The sequence below is a fragment of the Xyrauchen texanus genome, chromosome 19 (genome assembly GCF_025860055.1).
Source record: "Xyrauchen texanus isolate HMW12.3.18 chromosome 19, RBS_HiC_50CHRs, whole genome shotgun sequence".
NCBI lineage: Eukaryota > Metazoa > Chordata > Actinopteri > Cypriniformes > Catostomidae > Xyrauchen > Xyrauchen texanus.
In genome coordinates this window covers 38,985,310-39,011,305 of record NC_068294.1, presented here as the reverse complement: position 1 = coordinate 39,011,305, position 25,996 = coordinate 38,985,310, and the positions used below count along the sequence as shown (strand labels likewise).

General features: G+C 37.9%; 1 protein-coding gene across 1 annotated transcript in view; it reads left to right on the top strand.

Annotated features, from left to right (window-relative positions):
• Positions 1–25,996, top strand: part of LOC127659400 (alpha-1,3-mannosyl-glycoprotein 4-beta-N-acetylglucosaminyltransferase B) — a 130,020-nt gene that overhangs the window by 76,704 nt on the left and 27,320 nt on the right. The window contains exons 3-8 of the mRNA XM_052149201.1: positions 3,094–3,237; positions 6,388–6,521; positions 11,985–12,031; positions 12,874–12,987; positions 23,179–23,254; positions 24,211–24,325. Coding sequence (XP_052005161.1) covers positions 3,094–3,237; positions 6,388–6,521; positions 11,985–12,031; positions 12,874–12,987; positions 23,179–23,254; positions 24,211–24,325 — 630 coding nt within the window. The remainder of the gene's footprint in view (positions 1–3,093; positions 3,238–6,387; positions 6,522–11,984; positions 12,032–12,873; positions 12,988–23,178; positions 23,255–24,210; positions 24,326–25,996) is intronic.

The window sequence follows — 25,996 nt, the reverse complement described above, 5'->3', positions numbered from 1 at the left end:
TATTTTTATGATTATTTCATAATTATATAAATTTACAATTACAGCATATACAGTATATTTCTTTGTTTATTACAAAGCAAATGAGTACTACATTCATACAAATGACTCCTATATCATGTACATTTTCTGTGTGACATTGGTGAATTATCAGAATTCCATATGAGTGGACACAAACATATTATACATGCAATTTCTTACTCAAGGTGGCGCTGATGTGTCAGTGATTGATTTGATTTACATTTACCATTTATATTTGTTGAAGACACAACATGGAAGTAAACTATAGCAAGTTTAACACATGAACGGCATGATATGACTGTTGTCATTTGAGCATACTACTGAAATGATGCAAGTTGTGTATCTGTATAGATTCAATAAGTGCCTGAGAAAATACTTGTGTAGCTTATGTGTATGTTATGTGTTCTGTGTAACTTAATATGTGTTTGACAGCCAGTTGCGTCTTATGATATTTCAGTGTGGAAGTAATGAATCCTGTTCTATATTTGTGATAGATATACGTGCCGGGTCTCTAAAGACCCGAGTGTGTTGTAATGTTTGGCGAAACACCCATGCATTTAAGGGGTAAATATTACTGAAACTAAAACTAAATGTCCCACTAAATTTGATCTCAGCTGCAGATACTCTCGAAGATCAGATATTGGATGCCTTTAACACTATTTACTTTAAAACGTGACTGAAAAGAAACACTACATTGTTCCTTTCGGCTTTCCATAGTTCGACAGGCACCTTAAGTTAGTTTAGAATATAGCAGGCTGTAAATAGGCTTAAAAAGGTGCTTAAGCAGAAAAAATAGTTGCTAATGTTTAAGTGGTTCATGGCATCGTGTCCTAATAAGAGTTTTACAAAAAATGCACATGCGCTAGCTCATAACTTGCAATTTCTCATAAGTTTGCCATTTCTTTGTGCACATATTACTCTTTGTTTTCAGGGTTATTTTTCGAAATATTTGGTACTTCCAATATGTCACTCAGACAGGAATGTTGACCAGACACACAGACACATCTTCTTGCACTCTTCTTGAATGCGACCCCATACATGAGTGCTTAAAAGCATCAGCCATCAAGACAGCGCATGTGTATTGAATTGAGTCTGCATTTGGTTTTATCAATACTGTGGAAAGACAGGATCATTCATTTATATATTACTTAATATTAAAATATATGGTTAAAATACTCAAATATAATATGTTTTAGTATCATATTAATACTGAAGCACAGGTACTTCTGAAATCACAACTACAGGATGTTAAACCATTTTTAAGCTTTATGGAAAACAGTTGTGGCTTAAGGCCCGGTAGCCCAGCCCTAGCGCCACCCATGCTTTTAACCAATGTTCCTATTCACATTTATTGTTAAGCAAAGATGTATTTTTTATACTTTACAACTTTTATAAATGGATTGACTATTTGCACCCCCAAGTGTTGCTTCAACTGTGTAGTGTTTAAAGACGGAAGAGTTTTTATCAAGTGGACATCCCGGGTTCGATTCCCCCCTCTGTCCCACTTTTTCTACATCCTGTCTTCACTCTTAATATTCAATTTTTATGGGGAGTTGAAAGGTTTGATGCGGGTAAAATAACCATGCTTTTATTATAGTAATATTGTAGTAACCATGATTTTTGGCTGAAGTTTTAATGCAGTTAGCAATGGCGTTACTACAGTAATATGGTGTTAATATAGTAACCATGTTTAATTTTATGGTTACTATGATTTTACTACAAAATACCATGGTGATACTGTGGTTACAGTAGTAAAACCATGGTTCATTTTTCTAAAGGAAGTTTAGGGGGTAGGGGTTGGTGTAGGGTGTCCATGGGACTCTAAATTAACACAATAAACACACAGCAGTGATGCCCCTATGGGAGGTTAGTACTGTATGTTAGTATGCAAAAAGCACTTTAATTCTATTTGCACTCACTGCAAAGAAGATGCTTTTGTTGCTATTTACACTTAGTGCAAATAGCAGCTGTCTTTTTTACATTTATGCATTTGGTCGACGCTTTTATCCAAAGCGACTTACAGAGCCCTTATTACTGGAGTTAAGTGCCTTGCTCAAGGACACAAAGGTGGTGACTGTGGGGATCAAACCAGCAACCTTACCAGATTACCAGTTATGTGCTTTAGACCACTACACCACCACCACTCCATTTTTAAAGGATAGATAGGATATGATAACAATGTTGCCGCAAGACAACAATATTCCTAAAAATTATAAATATTTTGAATATTTGTATTTATTAGAATTAAGCATTGCATTTCAAGTAGAAAAATAAATAAATAAATAAATACATTTTTACCCAGTGGTTAGGGATAATAATGTGTACATAGAGGACAAATAGGAAAAAATAAGAAAACAGAATTGTATTAATAAACATAAAAATATAATGATAAAAGAGAATAATAATCAAATACAGTAAATACTTAATGAAACGGCCAGGTTAGAATTTGAATGTATTTTTGTCTTAAACCTGAAGTGTAGTGTCACCAAAAGGAATCGCAAAAATAAACATAGTTTTCAAACAGATTTCTGAATACACTCTCTGTCTGTCATTGGTAGAAAAAACAAACAAACAGATTGTCCCTCCTCCAACTCTCTCCATTGATTGAGCTGATGTTGCTGTGTCAAACTGGACGAGTGACTCTGTCCAGTCTGACGAGCAAATTTGGAAAGTGCTGCAAAGCGCTACAGAGTTAACACTTTTTGGAGAAATCATCCTACTAATTGCTTACTTATATTGACCTCTATATATTAAGATGGGATAGGATGTATTGAAACATTGCAAAAGAATAACATCAGCTTTAAAAATGTTTAACAAGAACTTTAGAGGCAAAATATGTTTATTTGTAAATGGGCAAGACAGTTGGATCCATTGACATTTTTGCTGTTTTGTCTCTTTGGCTCTGACCTACAAGGATAAAGCATTAGGGATGTTGTTAGGATCTTGTACAGCATCCATATCAACCAGTCATGTCTGATTTGGGATACAGTTAAGGCAATGATTGGTTAAGATGCATGTTAGATATGCTATTAACTGATGTTGATCAGACATTTGGAAATCTTCTGTCTCTTTCAGATGAGACCAAGCTGAAGTTGTGGAACGTGACCAGCAGTAAGAATGTTCTTCAGCTGCCAAGCATCTTCCACCATCTGCCACACCTGCTCGCCAAGGAGACCAGCCTGCAGCCGGCCGTGCACATCGGCCAGGGCCGCACTGGAGGTTAGTGTGTATGTGTGCAAAAATCAAAGGGGGTCAAATGTGGGCCCCTATAATGAGTTCCTCACTATTAACTTTTCTTTTTTCATTTCTTGTTCTTTCCTTTTTAAATTGACCACGTCAACACTAATACGGTTTCGTTTGAAAATGCATTGATTTTGCCATTTATGCCACTCATTCACACTGAAATGGTGTTGTTCTCCACAAAAACTTCCGTTACCTGATTCTTTGAATAATAACACCGTTAGGAAACTGAAATCAGAGCGGATTAGTGTTGATGTGGCCTTGTTGTGATTTTTTCCCCCCCTTCTCTTCACCATGTCTTTTTAAAGCACTTCGAATTTACCATTGTAGGTAAAATGTGCTATATAAATAAACTTAATCTTGCCTTGCCTATATTCTACTCTAGGCCTTTTTAGTTATATGGATATCATGTAAAATAAAGGCTTAGTGCATCTTGTGACATGTACTGAAGCTGTCAGATTAGTTCTTGTAATACTGTTTTAATCTCTGTATTTGCGGTCTCTGAAGAGAGTGTTATTGAAAGTGAAGCTGACATGAAGGGGTTTTTGATCAGAAAGCTAAAGTCAGCTCTGAAAGTGGTAAAATACTTAGGCTAATCAACTTAAAAACCTGAAACCGTGATTACGTCTAAATCCACGGTGACAGTAGAGAGCTCTTTAATCTATCATATGGTCCAACCAGTTAATTAATTAAGCAATAAGGTACGATAGGCTGCGCAATGTGCTTTATAAACTGTTACAGCATAACAAATGTTCTTTTTTTGAAGCAAATTCACTAATTATCAACCTTCAGCTAGAAGATATTGTCACTCACATGGGTGCTGTTCAGTGAAATACACAGTAGCTGAATAGATGAATATTTTGCATCATAGCTGTTACTAAATGACATCAAATAATTTTTTATTTTTTGTTGGTTTGATTTTATAGTTATCAGATATTTATTATTAAAACTGTTATTTAATCATTATGAAATGATTAAATATATGTCTTTGACAAAAACCGATTACTCACAGTTTTTTTAATTAGTGATGTGCACGAGTAATTAACTAATCGAGTACTCGTGCACCAACTATTCTACAATTAAAAACACTATTGCAATATCACAAACATAATTTTCTTTGTGTTTTTGCCTGGCTATTCTGTATTTCCCCCTGAATCTCTCACCAATTATCACAGTTACAATTGAGTCGACTGGGGGTGGGGGTGAGGGGGTATGCGCTGTGGATGTGTGTCGTCGAGGTGACAGATAAACAAGGAGACAAGATGGCATCTCTGTGTGCTTTCAAGCAAAGCCAAGTGTACCAATACTTGTAATATTTTGATTCTTATGGAATTGTACTCTATTGGGTATTTGGTTCCTTTTGGAGTCATGCAAACCAACAGACAAGGGTTTGATTTTATAGTAGAAAGGGAAAGTGAAGCGGTACAAGAAACTCAGAAGCTTATTAGACCTGTATGTGTTTTAAATATCTGAACAAGTACAGAGTGCATTTTATTAAAAGCCAACTTTCACCACTTGTTTTTCTGTATAATAACATGTGAAATGATAAAACTTTAATAGCCTTTATGTGCATTTATATCTGTGCATTAACCTAATGCCGTCAGCATTGGTTTCAATGTAAGCTCAGGGTGAGTGCAAATGTTTTTTTGTTATTTAAAAAAAAAAAAATTCTATAAATGCATATTGTAAAATGTATTTATTGCATAACGACATGTTGTTCATGTAGCATGTGCTGCTACTGAGGTTTAGGTACGGGTATGTTTAGGAGTAAGTGTTAGGGTTAGTGTTTAGGGGTAAATTTAACAGTTAAACTGCAGATGTATGGTATGTACATAAAAAGTACATTCTATCAAATGCTTAAGTTTATAGTAGTTAAAGGCACCAAATTTAAAGTGGGTCCCAAAAGTTAATTTTACAATTTGGGTCTTTGTCACCCCTAATCCACCAAACTATTATTATATCATCACTCTTAAAGCATATTTTCTCTCTTACTAGTCTCTCTCATATTACTCTCCATCTCCTTTCCTGGCTCTCGTCCAAGTTGTGTCTGTGCTCTAAGTGGACAGTTCTCTGGGGTGCTATCCAGCACAGGCCTCAGGGGAGGAGACACTGTGCTGTCCCATTGGCCCAGCAGGGGAGCAGTCGCCATCTAATCTAAATGAATATTTAGCTCTTAGAAATGCAAATGAACAGTCAGGGTGGACTGCCACATTACACACTTGTGTGCGTGTTTGTGTGTGGGTGGACAGTATGTACATACAGTACATTACATTTTAAAGGAAAAGTTCACCCAAAAGTACAAATTCTATTACTATCTGTCACTATAGAGTGCAACAGTCTGGCTCCAGAAGAAAAAAATCCTATACGTTTTATCTATAGGGGAAATGATTATTAACTATACCTGGTAAACCTTTCAGAACACACCAACCATGAGCTCTAAGTTTGTTAATCGATGGTATGTGCCTCTTTTGAAGCCAGCTGTGTGCACTATTGCGTTTTAAGTTTTTGTTGTTGTTGTTGTGTTTAATAGTGGAATTTCTTGTGGAAATGTACTGTACACTAGCCATGATCCTGTAGAGAAACCATCCACCAATCAGAGAATTGTGTTGGTCAAAGCATGCTATGCAGTCAAGACGGTCTCCCTTCACTCACAAACTACCAGCATATTTGTATATACCTTTATATTTTGGAATTAAATTAAAGGTGTGTGTATTTTTGTGTGTGTCATCTTGGATATACAGTGACATCTAGCGGTATCGATGTAGCATAATTGAAAATCACTAGGTTTCAGTTACAGATGCTATTGTAGACATTCACTGTTCACAGGCAGCCATGATTCATTTGATCCAAGAGTGAAAGTGTCCAAATAGGGAGGTTACTGAGATTAAGCGAGTAGTATTCGGCTGGTCATGTGATTCTAACATGGCAGCCCCCAAGAAGAGAACCTCTCCATGTAATAAAACAGCTTTTATGAGGTGTGCTTAAAAATGTGTGCTCCATTAAAATATGTTTTCATTTACTTTAATGTATTTTCACGCTGCTTTTTCCATTTAATAAAAACACACAGCGACTAGGGTGTTTCAAGCTTCAAAAAGGACAAAAACAAATATATAATTCTGTATCTTTCAGTGTCGATAGTGATGGGCATTCCCAGTGTAAAGAGAGAGGTCCATTCTTACCTGACAGACACGCTGAGCTCTCTGATGTCAGAGCTGAGTCCAGCCGAGAAGGAGGATTGTGTCATTGTCGTCTTCATTGCAGAGGTAAGCTTTATCGGCCAGCTTTCTTTGCATCATTCCATAATAGTAATGACTTCACTTCTAGCTGTGAGCTGCACTGACCCATAATAGCACATCACTGGCCTGCTGTTCAGCCATTAGCATCTGTATACACACACCAATTAACACGCAGTCTTGAGCGGGCAACATGCCTGTCCAGTGAGAATTTCACAATGACTAGTTCCTGTACATTGAGGCCTACACTAAGTACACACTCCTCCGGTACTGCTGTACACTGTGATTTGCTAACCGTGTATTTGTCAATTTATCTCCAGTCGCTTACACTAGTTTGGTAAAAAATAACCAACACCAAACTGGTTAAACTGTTGGATCCATGTGCCTTGTTTATAAACGTGAGTTCAGGAGTGAATCCTGTAATTTATATAGACTTGCATTAAAGGAGGCACCTAAAACATATGTACAAACCAGAATAACGCCATAAAACATCTGTCTGTTTTTCAACAAACTGAAATGTCTTTATCACAAGTACAGTGTGTCCTAGAGAGCGTTTACCATGTTGGGTGTCTTTGAGCCAGTGAACAATAATTAACATAGACTGTAATTTGTCCTCAGAACCCACTTTCCCTTTTAGGCATAATTTAAGCACATGCCATATCCAATTTTTACGATAACGTCATGTTTCAAGGACATGCAATGTATGCTGACTGTATGATTTTCCTCTGCGTTTCTCCATGTTTCTCTTTTGCTGTCATTTCCAGCATGCTAAAACTGCATTAAAAAAAAATGTCATCGTGGCCGCAAAATGTGTCACAGGTCTGTTATGATATGGACAGCAGGTCAAAAAATGCTGAATGCAAGAAATAAAATATAACTAATCATTTTTAGGGTCACAAAATAAAAAGATTTACCAACTCATAATTTAAGGGAGGAGAAAACAGTTCCCAGCTAGCCAAATTATGCAGATGCTAACATAGACAGGTCACGTGACATGCCCTCATCCTCAAAAACATTGAACAAAACTTATCAAGGTAAAAACCAAATAAATAACGACCCGTCCCAGAATACATTAAAACCCGGGTTCAGTTGCAACAAGGATAAATGTGGTTTGTTCCGAATGTGTTTTGTACCATGAATTATTACTGACTGCATAGATTAATATTATTTCAATAATTATATATATATATATATACACACACACACACATATAGTTGAAGTCAGAAGTTTACATACACTTAGGTTGAAGTCATTAAAACTCATTTTTTAACCACTCCACAGATTTAATATTAGCAAACTATAGTTTTGGCATCTATACTATATAAACTATAGTTAACTATAGTATCTACTTTGTGCATGACATGAATATTTTTCCACTAAAATATCTCACTTTTAATTGACTATATCACAATTCCAGTGGGTCAGAAGTTTACCCACTAAGTTAACTGTGCCAGAAAATGATGTCAAGCCTTTAGACAATTAGCCAGTTAGCTTCTGATATGAGGTTTACTGAATTGGAGGTGTACCTGTGGATGTATTTTAAGGCCTACTTTCATATTCTGTGCCTCTTTGCTTGACATCATGGGAAAATCAAAAGAAATCAGTCAAGACCTCAGAAAACAATTGTGGACCTCCACAAGTCTGGTTCATCCTTGGGAGCAATTTCCAAATGTCTGAAGGTACCACATTCATCTGTACAAAAAACAGTACACAAGTATAAACACCATGGGACCACATAGCCATCATACCGCTCAGGAAGGAGATGCATTCTGTCTCCTAGAGGTGAACATAGTTTGGTGGGAAAAGTGCAAATCAATCCTAGAACAACAGCAAAGGACCTTGTGAAGATGCTGGTGGAAACAGGTAGACAAGTATCTATATCCACAGTAAAACAAGTCCTATATCAACATAACCTGAAAGGTTGCTCAGCAAGGAAGAAGCCACTGCTCCAAAATTGCCATAAAAATGCCAGTCTACGTTTGCAAGTGCACATGGGGACAAATATCTTGTAGAAATACCCTCTGGTGTGATGAAACAAAAATCTAATTGTTTGGCCATAATGACCATCATTGTGTTTGGAGGAAAATGTTTGAGGCTTGCAAGCCGAAGAACACCATCCCAACCGTGAAGCATGGGGGGTGCCAGCATCATGTTGTGGGGGTGCTGCAGGAGGGACTGGTGCACTTTACAAAATAGATGGCATCATGAGGAAGGAAAATTATGCAGATATATTGAAGCAACATCTCAAGACATCAGCCAGGATGTTAAAGCTTGGTCGCAAATGGGTCTTCCAAATGGACAATGACCTCATACCTCCAATGTTGTGGCAAAATGGCTTAAGCACAACAAAGTCAAGGTGTTGGAGTGGCCATCACAAAGCCCTGACCTTAATCCGATAGAAAAATTGTGGGAAGAACTGAAAAAGCATGTGTGAGCAAGGAGGCCTACAAACCTGACTCAGTTACACCAGTTCTGTCTTGAGGAATGGGCCAAAACTCCAGTTACCTATTATGAGAAGCTTGTGGAACGCTACCCAAAATGTTAAATGATTTAAAGCCAATGCTACCAAATACTAACAAAGTGTATCTAAACTTCTGACCTATAGGGAATGTGATTAAAGTAATAAAAGCTGAAATAATTCTCTTTTTTTATTATTCTGACATTTTATATTCTTAAAATAAAGTAGTGATACTAACTGACCGGGAATGTTTTCTATTATTAAATGTCAGGAATTGTGAAAAACTGATCTACGTAAACTTCTGAATTCAACTGTATATATATATATATATATATATATGCATATATATATATATATATATATATAATTTTTTATATATATATTTATAAATATTTTCATTTAAAAAGAATATATATATATATATATATATATATAGAGAGAGAGAGAGAGAGAGAGAGAGAGAGAGAGAGAGAGAGAGAGAGAGAGAGAGAGAAATTGAAATAAGTTCCTGACCCTTTGTTTTAAAAATAAATCTAACAAAATTTAGTGACTTTATGCTTAAAGCAAGATAAAAAACAACAACAAAAAAACAATTTGCCAATGGGGTAAGAATTAAACTTAATTGATCTTAACTAGTTTTCTCTGAAAACTATTCTTATTAATTTGTTATATTATACACAATGTTGCAACTCAAATAATGAATCTTGTTGAGTAAGAAAATATTTTTATGCAGTGTACTATATCTCGCCCTCTGTCACTCTGTTGTTTCCTGTCTGTTTCGATCTTCCTTTCCTCACACCTTCAACTTTTTCCGCCTGTGTTTATTTATTCATATTCAAACTGAAAGATTTGCACATACAGTGCTTTTCATAAACAAATTAGATGCATGCCAGTCCGTTTCATTTATACACAACATCAGATACTGTAAGTCCAAATGAAATTCTAGAAAAAGATGTGTTACCTTATGTAGATTTTTCTCAAGAAATCATTGGTTAAGCCATTTTTTTTTAAATACAAAAACAAAAAAACATCACCCACTATGGACAAAAGTATTCTTGCTCATATGTATGGGGTTATATATTTAAACAAACCCCTCACCCAACATGTAACTCATCCAGGGGCCATCTAAGTTTTCCGGGGCCCTTTGATGAGGGGGGCCCACTAAGGACTTATTGAGTATAGTCTACTCATTAGACTTATTGAGTATAGTCTACTCATTTTGTCTTTGTCCCTGTGAACTTGCCTGGCACTATTACAGTAAACATGTCAGAATTTTTGATCTCGGGATGTGTCGCTTTCTCCAAGCTTCCTATTTGTCTGCAAAAGCTGCCCTTCTCATTTCTCTGGAAAAGAAACATTTGGTGAAAGTTGCTCCAGATGTTTCCTCGACATCTGTCAGTCATTGTGTTCCTCTGTGTCAGTAGATTCTCCTGTAGTTTAAAAACAATGACTTGGTCTTCAGAGATCTGACGCAATAAACGAGGATCTGATGTGTCCAGCAGGTCAAGGATGGTTTAAAATGTCCTAGACACAGCGTCTGTATCCGCACATTATAACCTCTGTCTGTGTCCTTGAGTTTTATTGGAGTACTGGCTCCATCAGGCACAATGTGGTGCATTTATAGTACTTCTGAAATAGAGTGGTTCCATTTAAACACTGAAGTCATACTTAGAAATGTCTGAATATCAATGCATTTACAAACCAAGTAGCCATTATTTTAAAGTATGATAACACAAACACACTTATCAGACAAAACATTTCACAAAAATAACATTTAAATAATTGGTTTGCTGGTCTTAGCTGGGTTACACTGGCCTAACTGGCCTTGGAAACTCATTCCACCACAGAGGAAAAGAGAAGGTGAATGATCGTGTCTCTATGCAATTTTATACAAAAAAAAGAGTCAAAGCCTTGAATTTAATGTGGGCAGCTAAATATAACCAGTGAAGTGAAATCAGAAGTGGGGTGACGTGAACCCTCTTTGGCTGATTGAAGACCAGATGCACTGCTGCATTCTGGATCATCTGCAGTGGCTTAATTGTGCTACCTGGGAGGCCGGCTAATAGAGAATTACAGTAGTCCGGTCTTGAGATGAACAGAGCTTGGACCAGGAACTGTGCAGCATATTTGGACAGGAAAGGTCTAAGTTTCCTGATGTTGTAAAGTGCGAACCTGCAAGTTTAAGCTGGTCTAACTGGATTTTTAACATGGACAAGCTAGTCTTCATCTGGTTTAAGCTGGTCTAAAGGTTGTTTAACTGGCATTTTAGCCTGGCTAAACTGGTCTTCAGTAAGTTTAAGCTGGTTTTACTGGACTTCCAACCTGGACAAGCTGGTCTTAACTGGATTAAGCTGGTCATAATAATCTTTTTAGCCTAGCCAAGCTGGTTTTAGCTGGTTTAAGCTGGTCTACGTGGTCTTTCAGCCTGGTTTAGCTCATCTTCAGTTGGTTTATTCTGATATAAATGGTCTTTCAGCCTGGCCAAGATGGTATAAATGGTATTTTTGCTGTGCCAAGATGGTCATCCCAAGTTCCAAAACACATCTAAAACCCACAAACAAGACCAGCCTGATCCAGCAATGCTGAGAATACAACACATACTTGTGTCACGTTATGTGTTGTGTTCTGAGACATTTAGAAATTACAACAACAGGTGAAACTGAAATTGAAAATGCACTTTTGTTCAGTATTTTAAGGTGCTAAATGTTCAAATACATTTTGAGACCAATGTTAAACAGAATTTATCTTAAAAAACTTTCTAAAGGAAAGTGCTTTAAAAGTACTTTAGCGGTTCATTGCTTCCATTTTTGCTTCCATTATTATACAGCAAATGTTTATCTCTTAACTCCACAAAGACTTTATTATCTTTTAATTTTTTTTTACCAAAGTCAGGACAAGAATTAGCCATAAATACAACTTCAAACTCCACTAAACACAAACCATCTCCAGGTCTAAGGTGAAAGGTTATTCTTTGGGAAAGATTTTGTTGTTTGTGACTTTTGCTTTCAACTATTGCTTTACTTATTTTTTTGCAGACGGATCAACAATATGCAAATGGTGTTGCTGACAACCTTAAGCGCCTGTAAGTACACTCGTTTTTTATTATTGCTATGGAAGTGGTCTGGTTGAGTTGTGTTTATTTGTGTGTGATCCCATGTGTGCATGTGATGGCAGACGTTTCCACAGGTTTTTGGAGGACAATAGCAGAAAGAATTGAGGGGAAAATCCATTCCTCCGGGTATCAGAGATCCTCTGCTTCATTCTGTCTGTCCCACATTAGTCATGTGATTGTGTTTCTGCTGATTATTTCTGCAAAGACACACAGGGACATTTTGTGTGTACTTGATCAGATCTGTGCTTGTGTTGGTTCACATTATTCTCGTTTTCACAGTTTTCTGACATTACATAGAAATGTGAATTCAGTTGTCATTTACACATCCTTAAGACGTTCCAAATCTGTCTGTTTTTCTTTCTACAGAAGGAGATGTTTTGTAGAATGTTGACGCTGCTCTTTCCGTACAATGAAAGTGAATTGGCGTTACAAGGGATGTAACGGTCCAAAAATGAAAAATTGCAATATTAATTGCTATTTTGAAGCCATGCAATATAGCTTAGATTGAGGAACAGACTGAAATTTACATCTCAAATCAACAATTATACATCCACATATTCAATATACTTGACGTCCCCAGTCTCCATTTATGATCATTGTGTGGAAAAGAACAGTGTGAATACTCCACTAAACTTCTCCTTTTGTGTTTCACAGTAATCAGTCATATGGGTTTTGAATGACATGAGTGTGAGTAAATGATTAATATGTTAATACTTTCTACACTTCATACAGAAGTAAGCATCTCTCTCTCTCTCTCTCTCTCTCTCTCTCTCTCTCTCTCTCTCTCTCTCTCTCGTCTGTCTTTGTTTCAGCTTTCCGGGTGAGATTCAGTCCGGTCTCTTGGAGGTCATCTCTCCCTCTGTCCATTTCTATCCAGACTTCTCTCACCTCAAAGAGTCATTTGGTGACCCCAAAGAACGAGTCAGGTAATATGACTGAGTGTGTATGTGCATCTACAGTGAGGAATTCATGTTTTTGGGACGTTCTGGGAAAATATTTAAAGAAAACTAAGGAAAGTTATGACACAACAAGAAATTATATTTAGGTTTCTGCACTGATTCTAATTAGAAAAATTAAGCACATTTGTGTCATTGATCATGTAATTAGCCTGACTGTAGATGAAGATAGTTTGCCCTAATGACCGCTGTAGCACCCCTTGTGGCAACACAAAGAATGCAACGCGCACTTGCGTTGTGTTATGATTTGCATTTGGACCCTTTTCGAAATATAACGACATGTGAAATCAAGCTTGTGTAGCTAAAAGTGTGTTTTAGCACTAAAAGTCTGAGTTTGCGTATTTGCTGTGTCGAATATGTTTTGGGCCTTTTGTTAAAAATGTTCTCTACTGTTTTTTTCAACAAGGAACTGAGACAGAGAACTTTTGTGAGAGGTTTGTGTGTGTGTGTGTGTGTGTGTGTGTGTGTGTGTGTGTGTGTGTGTGTGTGTGTGTTAATATGTGAGAGATTCTCCCTGAGGGTCAGTCTTCTTTATGCCTTATTCATGAGCACACGCATACACAAACTTGGCGCATCTCTTTTCTGTCAGCTCAGTTTAATTAACACAACACACACAAATGCACAGCTAAACATCAGGAAGTCACTGCAGCACAAACACGCACACAGACTGCTTATCTACAGCCTGTCAAATCAGTTCTGCTGAATCAAGCATCTCTCACACTCCCATTTTCAGTTGGGGGTGTGTCCTATAAAAATAGAGGTGGAAATCTTCTATAATTGTAATTTCATCAAGTTCAATTCATGTAATGACAACTTGAAATGCAGCAATCATTTTGGAATACAGAAAGAGTTGTGGAAAATATCCTGATCATATTGAAATAGTGCAACAGCAACTGCTCACTTTTGAAGCCCCTAAGGTTGTGCTCTATAGGACTTGTGAGATCTTCTGTAACTGTGTAGTTACAGTCAGTTCAGCCATTTGTGCGAGTGCTTGGAGTTTGAGCCAAGACTAAACGCATTTGCAAATCAACATGTTACACACAACCCCATTTAAGTCGGTTTCACAATCACTGCTTTCTCCACAGAGATACAGAATTGCTTTTCTCTGGACTGGCACATTACTTTCACATTCTCCTAAAATAAACTGTTGAGACAGAGGAGACTGGTGGGAATAAATACGTTAATTAATGGCTGTTTGGTGCTCGAGCCCTGTCGGATCTCATCAGGCCAACTAGTCCAACCCAGAGCACACTGATGAATGGATCGATGCTATATCAGACAGGAAGATAAATGAATTATCTATTAAACGTACAAATCAATAGCCAATCAGCCTACAAAAATGTAAATACATTATACAGTGGCAAGAAAACGTATATGAACCCTTTAGAATTACTTGCATTCATGTACAATTCATGTTTGGTCTTCTAACCCGTCTATGTTAAAATAATGAACAAACACAATCTGTTTTAACTAATAACACACACATTATTGTATTGTTCTTGTACATATTTAAAGATCATTCAAACATTCACAGTGTAGATTGGAAAAAGTATGTGAATCCCTAAGTTAATGACGTAAACAAAAGCTAATTAGAGTCAGGAGTTGGCAAACCTGGCTTAGATATTCATCTGTCCACAGTTAGACAAACTGTATATAAATGGAGATGATGTAGAACTGTGGATACTCTCCCTTGGAGTGGCCGTCCAGCCAAGATGACTCCCTAGAGTAACAGCTAAAGACTTGAAGGAATTATTGGAACTGGTTATCATCTCTGTTCATGAGTCTACTATACAGAAATCATTAAACAATGTGCAGCACTACGTGCACTGCAAACCAACATTAAAACATCATTCCAACGGTGAAGTACAGTAGAGGGAGCATCAAGCATTGCTGCTTCAGGGCCTGAACCGCTTGCCATCATAGAGGTCAAAATGAATTCCCAAGTTTATCAAGATATCCTACAGGATAATATCAGGGTGGCTTTGTGATGGTCAGTAGAAGTTGGGTGATGCATCAGGATAATAACCCTAATCATCAAAGTAAATCCACTACAGAATGGCTGGCAGTGGCCCAGTCAGATCCCAGAACTTAACCCGATAGAGATGCTGTGGAATGACCTCAAGAGAGCCGTTTACACCAGACATCCTAAGAATATGTCGAAGCCGGAGCAGTTCTGTAAGGAAGAATGGTTCAAAATTCCTTTTGAATGTTGTGCAGGTCTAATCTGAAGCTAACGGAAAGGTTATTGCTGCCAAAGGAGGATCGACCAGTTATTAAATCAAAGGGTCCCCTTACTTTTTCCACTGCACTGTGAATGTTTAATGGGATGTGTTCAATAAAGACATGAAAGATTAAAATTGTGTGTGTGTTGTTAAATTAAGCACATTGTGTTTGTCTATATTTATGACTTTAACATTTTGACCAATTAACGAAGAAAACCAGCTAATTCCAAAAGGCTCACATACTTTTTCTTGCCACTGTTATATGTTTAATATATTATGAATTTAGAAATATGTTTAAATTATATATATATAATAATGAGTAAAGGATGGGCAAAGGAGGAGGCGGGAACTGGCAGAACAGTCAAATTAAATGTAATGACATAAACTTAAAACGTCCACCATTATGGCCCGGCCATGCCCTCCTCCACGTCACACTCTTCCACCGCCTGATTCAGGCTGGGGACACCTCCAGCATGGATGGGAGGTGTTGCCCTTCCGTCTGTTTTTCTGCCGGCAGGCCTTCCATGCCTCTCTGAAGCCCTTTTTTAAAGAAACCCGTTCCTACCCTGGTGGATGTTAAAAGTTTCTCCACTTCCTGGCGGTTGACAGCAGTTCCTATGACTCCCGGTGGCTGGCAGCGACTCCTCTGTCCAGAAAATTTGCTGCATGTCATTCCCCTACTCTCTTTCCCCATATTCCTGTCTCTCTCTTCTTTCACTGTCAAAAAAAGCCATAAAATGGCCCTAAAAATCCATAAACAAACATAAACACAAAGATAGCGTGGCCGCGTGTGTCTCTCTCTCTCTCAAACTGGCGTCCTGGCTCCTCTTTATCCCTCTCCCGCTGATTGGGCTGATTCAATGCCCATCGGACGGGCACCCAACGGCCCGGCCATGCCTTCCTCCTCGTCACATATATTAATTTACACACACACATATTGTATATTTCTAAATTAAACTACATTAATATTAAATATATATTAAATATTTCAAATTGTTGTTTAAAACTGTTTTAAATGAAGTATACTGCCGTGCAAAGGCAAAAGGCCGTAACTTTGTTTTTGGTCAAAAATTACTTATTGATATTTCTGAGACATTCAAGACCTCCTTTATCATGTGGTTAACCCTCTGGGGTCGACGGACACACTGGCGCGTCCTGCAGGATTTTTTCCTCATAAAAGTGGAAAGAACTTAAAATACTACTACATTTTTGGGGCATACAGATAAGCGTAAGACATCATTAGAAACTATAAAGGGTCTACTTTTATTTATGTACACTCAAAATAACAACAAACCGTGTGATTTTGTAAAATAAAGAAAATAAAGTCTCCGCGAGCATATTTCTGGAACACGTCACAAAAATGAACTGAAACTCTACTTATCACACAAACATGAAACATATGTCTAGCTTTCTATTTCAGTTCAAAATAATCATGGGGATATTGATTGTGATCCAGCACCCAAATCAAAAACATGGACAGTTCTTGATAGTTGTCTTTCCCGGTGTTTGGTTCCAATGAGCTGTTCTGCTGCACGCCTGACACCAACCTTGTTGCTCTTATGGAATTCGGGGACCGAAATATGGAGCCCGCCCAAATCTATGTCCTTTTATGCCCCCAAACAGGAGGGCTTTCTGGTGTTCACTGCCTGTGAGCAATGTTGTGGAGGATGAAACAACAAGAAATTAACAGGATTCCAAGTTCACTTACTTGAACATGGTTTATTATCTCTTATTCTAATCCCATGCATTTTAAATTTGTACATGATTTGTTATATCTTTACATTCCATTATTAATTAAATTATTATATTTACTCATTAGAAATACGCTTATTTTGTATTTATTCATATAATTCAGTGTCACATATCTGCAGTCAACCTGTTTCTGCACACAGTTAAAGATATTATTTACCGCTATGGAGGTATGTCTCATGTATAATGTATTAAAAGTGCCATCAGAATACAACCAAAGCACAGGATAGCAATAAGTACATGGCTATAAGTAATTGTTAATCATTCAAAATAAATGCAATGATCACTATACACTCACCTAAAGGATTATTAGGAACACCATACTAATACTGTGTTTGACCCCCTTTCGCCTGCAGAACTGCCTTAATTCTACATGGCATTGATTCAACAAGGTGCTGAAAGCATTCTTTAGAAATGTTGGCCCATATTGATAGGATAGCATCTTGCAGTTGATGGAGATTTGTGGGATGCACATCCAGGGCACGACGCTCCCGTTCCACCACATCCCAAAGATGCTCTATTGGGTTGAGATCTGGTGACTCTGGGGGCCATTTTAGTACAGTGAACTCACTGTCATGTTCAAGAAACCAATTTGAAATGATTCGAGCTTTGTGACATGGTGCATTATCCTGCTGGAAGTAGCCATCAGAGGATGGGTACATGGTGGCCATAAAGGGATGGACATGGTCAGAAACAATGCTCAGGTAGGCCGTGGCATTTAAACGATGCCCAATTGGCACTAAGGGGCCTAAAGTGTGCCAAGAAAACATCCCCCACACCATTACACCACCAGCCTGCACAGTGGTAACAAGGCATGATGGATCCATGTTCTCATTCTGTTTACGCCAAATTCTGACTCTACCATCTGAATGTCTCAACAGAAATCGAGACTCATCAGACCAGGCAACATTTTTCCAGTCTTCAACTGTCCAATTTTGGTGAGCTCTTGCAAATTGTAGCCTCTTTTTCCTATTTGTAGTGGAGATGAGTGGTACCCGGTGGGGTCTTCTGCTGTTGTAGCCCATCCGCCTCAAGGTTGTGCGTGTTGTGGCTTCACAAATGCTTTGCTGCATACCTCGGTTGTAACGAGTGGTTATTTCAGGCAAAGTTGCTCTTCTATCAGCTTGAATCAGTCGGCCCATTCTCCTCTGACCTCTAGCATCAACAAGGCATTTTCGCCCACAGGACTGCCGCATACTGGATGTTTTTCCCTTTTCACACCATTCTTTGTAAACCCTAGAAATGGTTGTGCGTGAAAATCTCAGTAACAGAGCAGATTGTGAAATACTCAGACCGGCCCGTCTGGCACCAACAACCATGCCACACTCAAAATTGCTTAAATCACCTTTCTTTCCCATTCTGACATTCAGTTTGGAGTGCAGGAGATTGTCTTGACCAGGATCACACCCCTAAATGCATTGAAGCAACTGCCATGTGATTGGTTGATTAGATAATGCATTAATGAGAAATTGAACAGGTGTTCCTAATAATCCTTTAGGTGAGTGTATTTTATACAGGTGTTACTATAATGATTTTGTAAATGGTGATCAGCAATCAAATATTGATCATGTGGAAGATACTGCCTTTTGCCTTGGCATGACTTCTCACTTTTTGCAGACAATAGAAAGGCAGAGTACAGTAACTTCAAAATAGGAGTCAATTGTCAAGTTTGAGCTTTTTTATGTAGATACATTTCATTATTAAAACATCTAATTGCCAGATTTCCAGTGTCCTACCTATAATATATTTGGCTGGACAACTAAAAACCTTTAATGTAATTAAATTAAAGTAAATCATGTCAAACCAGTCAACTTTACAAAAGTATTTAATGTCAACTACCCTTGTTTTTAAATTCAGCATGTTTTGTCATACCGTATAGTGCTGTGTTCAATTAACATGGTTTTTACATTTTTTAAATGCACAGCTAGCCTGTTTTAAAAGAATCAAACAAAACAAAAAATGCAAACAGCTGATGTTTATACTTCGAAGATGAATTACTCTGTTGTTCCACATGTAGATGTTTATCCAAATGTCTCAACATTTGTTTAAATTTGTAGTGTGGTGAGTGCAGGTCACAATCAGTCTTACACAGTATTATTGGGGTATTAAAAGAACTGCATATATTCTTCATTACATGAACGAAATCCTGTGTTTAATTGCTTAAAGATTTGCTTAGACCAATCTGTAAACAACTGAAATTAGTTTACAAGCATTGCAATTGTGTTTTAATCATGTCATGGTGTGGCTGATTTCATTTGTGTGTGCGTTTCATTTGAATTGCCAATGTTGGACAGCTGTATCATCTAAAACCCCTAAGCATTTCACACATACTGTACATATAGAGACAAAGATGCCATCTGAGTAGCTACACACCACTGTACTACTTACGTGTGCAATGTAAATGCTGTATCCTGAATATGTGGGTGGTGAAATTACCAAGCACTGCTTACACATACAGTGTGAGGCCTTACACCTGGTCTGGAGAAGAACAGACAAACAGAAACAGTTTATTATAATTAGAGTTTCATGTCAGGGGCTTAATTTTCTCATCACATGCTCACCATGTGTTTCTTCCTCATGTGTGTTGTGGAACAGATCAGATGAGAAACACACTAATTGATAATCACGCCGGAGGGTATAACATGCGATAAAGTATGTGTGTGATTTGTATATGAATGAGAAAATGTGCACATAATCATTGTAAAGGATAATTAACTGTTGTTCTTCCTTTAGGGCGTGTTGCACAGGAAGTGGGATATCTCACTGAATTTGAATGTGTTTGTCTGTGTATGTAAAATAGAGACAAACAAAGAGAGGCATGTGTTATGATAGTAACTACCATTATAAATCCAATTACTACTCAAAACTATAGAAAACAGAAATAAGATGGTTTACTTATCAGCTGGGTAAAAACATATCAGCATTTAACTCATATGTTGAGGATTTCTGAGGATTTTTTCTGTTGAAGAAAAAATGTTATCCAATACAAAGTGGGCCTGTGTAAAAAAGTATTTGCCCCCCTTACTTATTAACTCACTAAACCCTTAAATGGGCAGTTCATGCTCAAACCCTCCATTGTAGTTGAACTAAAGCTGTTCTGCAGAGAAGAGTGGGCCAAAATTCCACCACAGTGTTGTGAAAGACTCCAGTTATAGAAAGCGGGGTAAGGGGGTAAATACTTTGTCACAACATTGTATGTGTTATTCATAATATGTGTAACATGCATTATGAATATTCTGTTCTGGATGCTACACAGAATGAAAATTAAGAATTCAGAATACAGTAGGATAACTTCTGAAGAGTTTCTAAATCTTCAGTATATTCAATATTTGCTATTAGTCAGGAGCTCAGGGTTTTACAACAAGGACAGTTGTATAGTATTTTGTATGTAGCCTATCTTTTCTATGTTTGATGCATGTTTATTTTTTTATTATTTTTAATAAATGTATGAATATTTGATTTATGTTTGGTCTGTTACAGTTTGACACACAGTGATTATCATCACTAAATGTATTATTTTCGTTGACAAATTATATGCCATTTTAGGCAGAGTAAAATGGACTATAATTAATATGACAACATTTTTACTGGTTTTAAAGGACATTTTTCATCATAAGACTCAAACTATGACTAAAACAAAAAACTGTGAAAAAAATAACACTGTATTTAACATTATGCCACAAATGCTGTCGATTAAGCTTAACTTGAAATTACACTGGAACATTCCTCTTAAGTAATAGATCACCCAAAATGAAAATTCGTTCATCAGTTACGCAACTCATGCCTCATGTGCATGGCATCCTTTCTTCAGCAGAACACAAATTAGGATTTTTAGAAAAATATCTCAGGTCCTCACAATACAAGTGAATGGTGAGCAGAACTTTGAAGCTCAAAAAAGCATATAAAGGTAATATAAGTAATCCATATGACTCCAGTGGTAAAACCTATATCTTCAGGAAGCGATTTGATAGATGTTGTTGAAAAAACATAAATCAAAATTGAATCCCTTTTTTTTACTCTAAATATTCACTTTTACTTTTTCTAATATTCACTTTTACTTATGAGAGGGTGAGCTGAGTGACTCCAGCCAGGTCTCCTAAGCAACCAAATTGGTCCGGTTGCTATGCAGGGTAGAGTCACATGGGGTAATCTTCTCGTGGTTACTATAATGTGTGGTTCTCGCTCTCAGTGGGGCGTGTGAGTTGTGTGTGGATGCTGTGGAGAATAGTGTGAAGACTCCACATGCACCAAGTCTCGTGGTAGGGCACTTAACAAGCCATGTGATAAGATGCGCAGATTGACGGTCTCAGACGCGGAGGCAACTGAGATTCGTCCTCTGCCACCTGGATTGAGGCGAGTCACTACCCCACCACGAGGACTTAGAGCAGATTGGGAATTGGGCATTTCAGATTGGGGAGTAAAGGGGAGAAAATCACAAAATAATTTAAATAATCACGTCTGCAGCTCTACTGTGCAGTGCGAAAAGGCATTAATGAAGCGTGTTTGGTGCTAGAGAAAAATATTCAGGGATATAGCACTGAAAGATTAGTGCTATCTATTCCCCGGAGCGCTTGCGGCGTTGGTTGACCCATCTTACCGCTGATTGGTGACCGCTGATATAGAGTATTGTGATGTTTATTGCAACTTCAGTATCTGCATTCTTACCTTTTGAAAACAGCTTGTCCTCTCAGTGATGCATCTTTCTCTCGCAGCTTTCCTCTCGCCCACAAATATGGAGTACAGAGTTTATTGGCCATTTTCTCATGACATCTAATCAATCTGATAATACCGTGGGCAGGACATTGAGCCAGACTACAAGCAGGAACCTCTCAGAGAGAGGCGGTCCTCTCCGTAAGAGCCAACGGAGCACATTTAAAAATTATTGGCAATCAGATCAGACAAAACAATGATTCCAATAATTTGAGATATTATGAAAATCGGCTCCAATTAGGACGATAATCAGTCGACCCCTACTTTTTTAAGTCATACGCTGTATTTGTGTGACTGAAATGACATTGTAATGAGAAGGGCTGTGCTGAGCATGGCCGGCACTGAATCGGATGATCAGCGGGAGAGCGAGATAAAGGACGGCCAGGGGCGCCGTTTGGAGAGAGAGAGAGACGCACGCGACCGCGCTGCACTTTTGGTTAAGTTTACCATTAAACTTTGTTTACTGTTCAGCTGGTTCCCGCCTCCTTGCCCCTGCTTTATACGTTATAGTGGTGCCGAAACCCAGGAGGGAGGAGGGATGCACTGTCGCAGAGTCCTCGCCACTGCCATCCGCCAGGGGAGCAGCTGAGGCTGTCTGCCTGGGGACAGAGGGGTCGCTGCCGGCCGGTAAGAGTCAGAGGAACCACGGCCATCTGCCGAGAAGGAGTGGTTCTGTCTGCAAAGAGTCGGAGGACTCGCTGCCATCCACCAGGGGAGGAGCGAGCTGGCGGCCGCCAGAGGACGGAGGAGCAGTTGAGGACTGGGCGACAGCGCATCCGGCAAGCAAGTTCTCCTCTCTCTCGCACTCTCTGTGTGTTTACGCTCACCCTTTTCCTCTCCCCACGCCTCCCCTCGTCTCTCCCCCAGATTCACAGGAGGCAGGGTGGCTGACAGAACGGCCGGAAGGGCAGCATCTCCCCCGCAGAGATGGGATGGGAGTTAGTCAGACCAGTGGCACCCCAGCCTGAATCGGGCAGGGGAGGTGTGACGAGGGGGAGGGCATGGCCGGAATAAGGGGCGGCCGGGGGCGCTGGTTGGAGAGAGAGAGACACAAGCGCTGCACGTTTGTTTATGTTGGTTTTAAGTTTACCATTAAACTTTATGTTTACTGTTCAGCCGGTTCCCGCCTCTTCCTTGCACGTCATTTATGTGTTACAGACGTCATTCACTAAAAATAATCCGTACCTTTCAAATTTTGTTCAATATTACACATCAATCCAAGACCCGAGAGAACCATTGAGAACTGACATTGACGTTAAACGTGGCCCAACTTTTTGTCAGTATGGAGTTTGACATAATTGCCAACCAAGAATGCTGTTTACAATATTGGACAAAACAGCCACCACAAATAATCTACTCTATCACTATCCTCTCAGTTGAACACAGCAGGTCTCTGTTGCTATTTATTATCTTCAATCTGTGGATTTGTGTTTGTCTGGCTTTAAATTCTTTAAAAAGTATACACTGATCGTTTGTACAGGTGGAGAACAAAGCAGAACTTGGATTACTGCTTCTTGATGATGTACGCCCAGACCAAAGGGACATATTACGTACAGGTATTACATTGTGATCTCATTTTGAATCTGTAGATGTTCATATTTAGAGAGAGCACATCCTTAATCACATATTTGCATGACTGGAGCTATATGAGCAGTAAGTAAGGGATAATGCACAAACAGGCAAAATAAACAAATTGTATGACAGATTTTGTATTTTTAGATTTTACTGTATTTTACTGTTACTTAAGATTACTTAAGGTAATGCTGTAGTTATTTGTGGGCGTTTAGATAAAGCCAGCACAATGACAAAGTCCAATCCGGTTTTGTTTGTAATGATGCGTTCACTCTAAGGTGTATTCTTTGACTTCTTTGATGTGTGAGAGAGGGCTGCAGCTTTTCCTTCAAAAGCACACTGAGCAGCGGAAATCCACTTTGACTGCGAGACGTTTTGTTTGGCACTGCATTTTAAAGACTTTTAAAGAAAAGAAAATGCAAAAACAGGTGGTCTAACTTAGATGGGTATAAAATATATTTCCAATGAATCTAAATAAAATTGAAAACCATATGACATTATCGATTATCAATGTTTCTCTCTATGTTTCACTGTATCTATCAAATATTTTTTTTAATTATCGCAATAATTGTTTTGCCTAAATCATTCAGCCCTAATGCTCGGTTGATTCTGTTCTTCCACAGTACAATTTGTGTCATTCTATACTTTTAATTTAAAAACAAATTCAAATTTCAAACTTTTTATTTAGGCAACACCAAATGGAATTTAAAAAATGGCTACATTTTTAAGTTTTCTAAAAAATATGTGAGTGGTGTTGCCGTCCAAATACCATCATGATTCTAGTGTTTTCTAGGCGGTTACCAGGTGAATTCGAAAGCGTTGCAATGCGACATAACTCATCAGATGCTGCTTTCTACAGCCTGAACTTCCTTTTAACATTCCTTTAACATTCTCTCTCTCTCTCTCTCTCTCTCTCTCTCTCTCACACACACACACACAGCTAGAGGATGACATTGTTGCACGGCCAAATTACTTTACAACAATGAAGAATTTCGCCCTGCAGCAGCCGTCAGAGGAGTGGATGATTTTAGAGTTCTCCCAGCTGGGCTTCATCGGTGAGTCTTTGTCAAATTCACTGTGGCCAGCACCACTACAGTCTTACATTGCTGTATGTGTATTAAAGTACTGTTGGACTGAGGCCTACCCTTCAGGGTGAAGAACAGCAAAACTCCATGCCAGCAGAGTCTGTTAGTTTTGTCATACTACATGTCAAACAGATGCACGCTAAAGCTGTGATAATAGAAATAAACCTTTATTAACAGCTTATAAAGCTACACAAGATGGCTAAAGGTATGTGGACACCCAAAAAAGACATCCGTATAAGCACTAATTGCTAGTAGTAGCAGTAGAGATTGTTAATAGAGTGGGTCAATTTGTACACAGATAATTGCACACAATTTGTGTCCGTCTTTCTCTCTGGATGTGTGCTGAAGAAACGTTGGCAAAGCGTCACATCTAGCTGCCTCACTGCTGTGTCAAGACTTATAAAACTTCTGGTAACACTTTCTATGAAGCCCAAATTTATAATGCATTATAAAGGCATTATTATGCATTAATTATTGTGTTATAATACACCTTGTAACTTCTCATAAATAATTGTAACCACAATAATGATACATGATTATACTTACCTATTCATAGTTATACCTTAGATTATAATGCATTATAACACAAGCAAAATTAAATGTTATCTGCGGAAGTTATAATGTATTATATACTATATATATTTGTAATAGTTATGCTTTATGTAAAGTGACAAAAGCAATGTCTTCTTATAAACATCCATAAGGGTTATTAGTAAGTGGTTATTAGACATTACAAGTCATGCTTGAATTTATTTACATTACACATGCACAATATACAAAATAACACACATTCAATGTACATTTTTAGATATTATGAAAAACACTCATAAAGCTACAAGGTTAAAACATGTCAGAAACTCTCTCAAAAAGTGTGTCTCTCAAAAATGTGTATGTTGATCGGTTGAACGCACCAAAGAATTATATATATAAAAAAAAATCAAAGTGAATATATACTGAACTCTATTAAAGAAACGTGAATGTTTGTGCAACTTATTTGCAGACTTATTTATAAATAACTTTCATTATATAAGTTTGACTTGTAATGTATTTTATGTTACAAATTTATGTCATGGCTATTTAAAAGAAGATATTGCTTTTGTAAATTTACTTTAAGAAGGCAAATATCACTTCTAATATGATCATGTCATAAAGCCTTTTGACTGTTTACACTATACAGCACTTATACGATTAACTTTATTAACATCTGCTGTGTTAAAATTGGATGTTGCTTGTGTTATAATGCATTATACTTTAAAGGAGACCTATCCCAGATAGCAATAAGTCGGCGGGCCGCTGGCGGTGCGCCGGCGGCAGTAGAAGCGGCAGTAGAAGCGGCAGAATGGCGCTATCCATACACGCTTGACGTTGCACGCCGGCGGCCGCTGGCTATCAGCCGTCAGCCGCCATTACTATCGGCGGTCCGTCGGCGGCACGCTGGCTATCCGCCGATCTGCCGCCATTATATCGATATGTACATGTATAGACATATGCTATATATATAGACGTATCTGTACACATATATATATATATATATATATATATATATATATATATATATATATATATATATTTATAGCATGCAGTTTATCAAGAATAATGATTGATCAAACCAGACAAATTTCCATTTGGCGTTTTAATTCC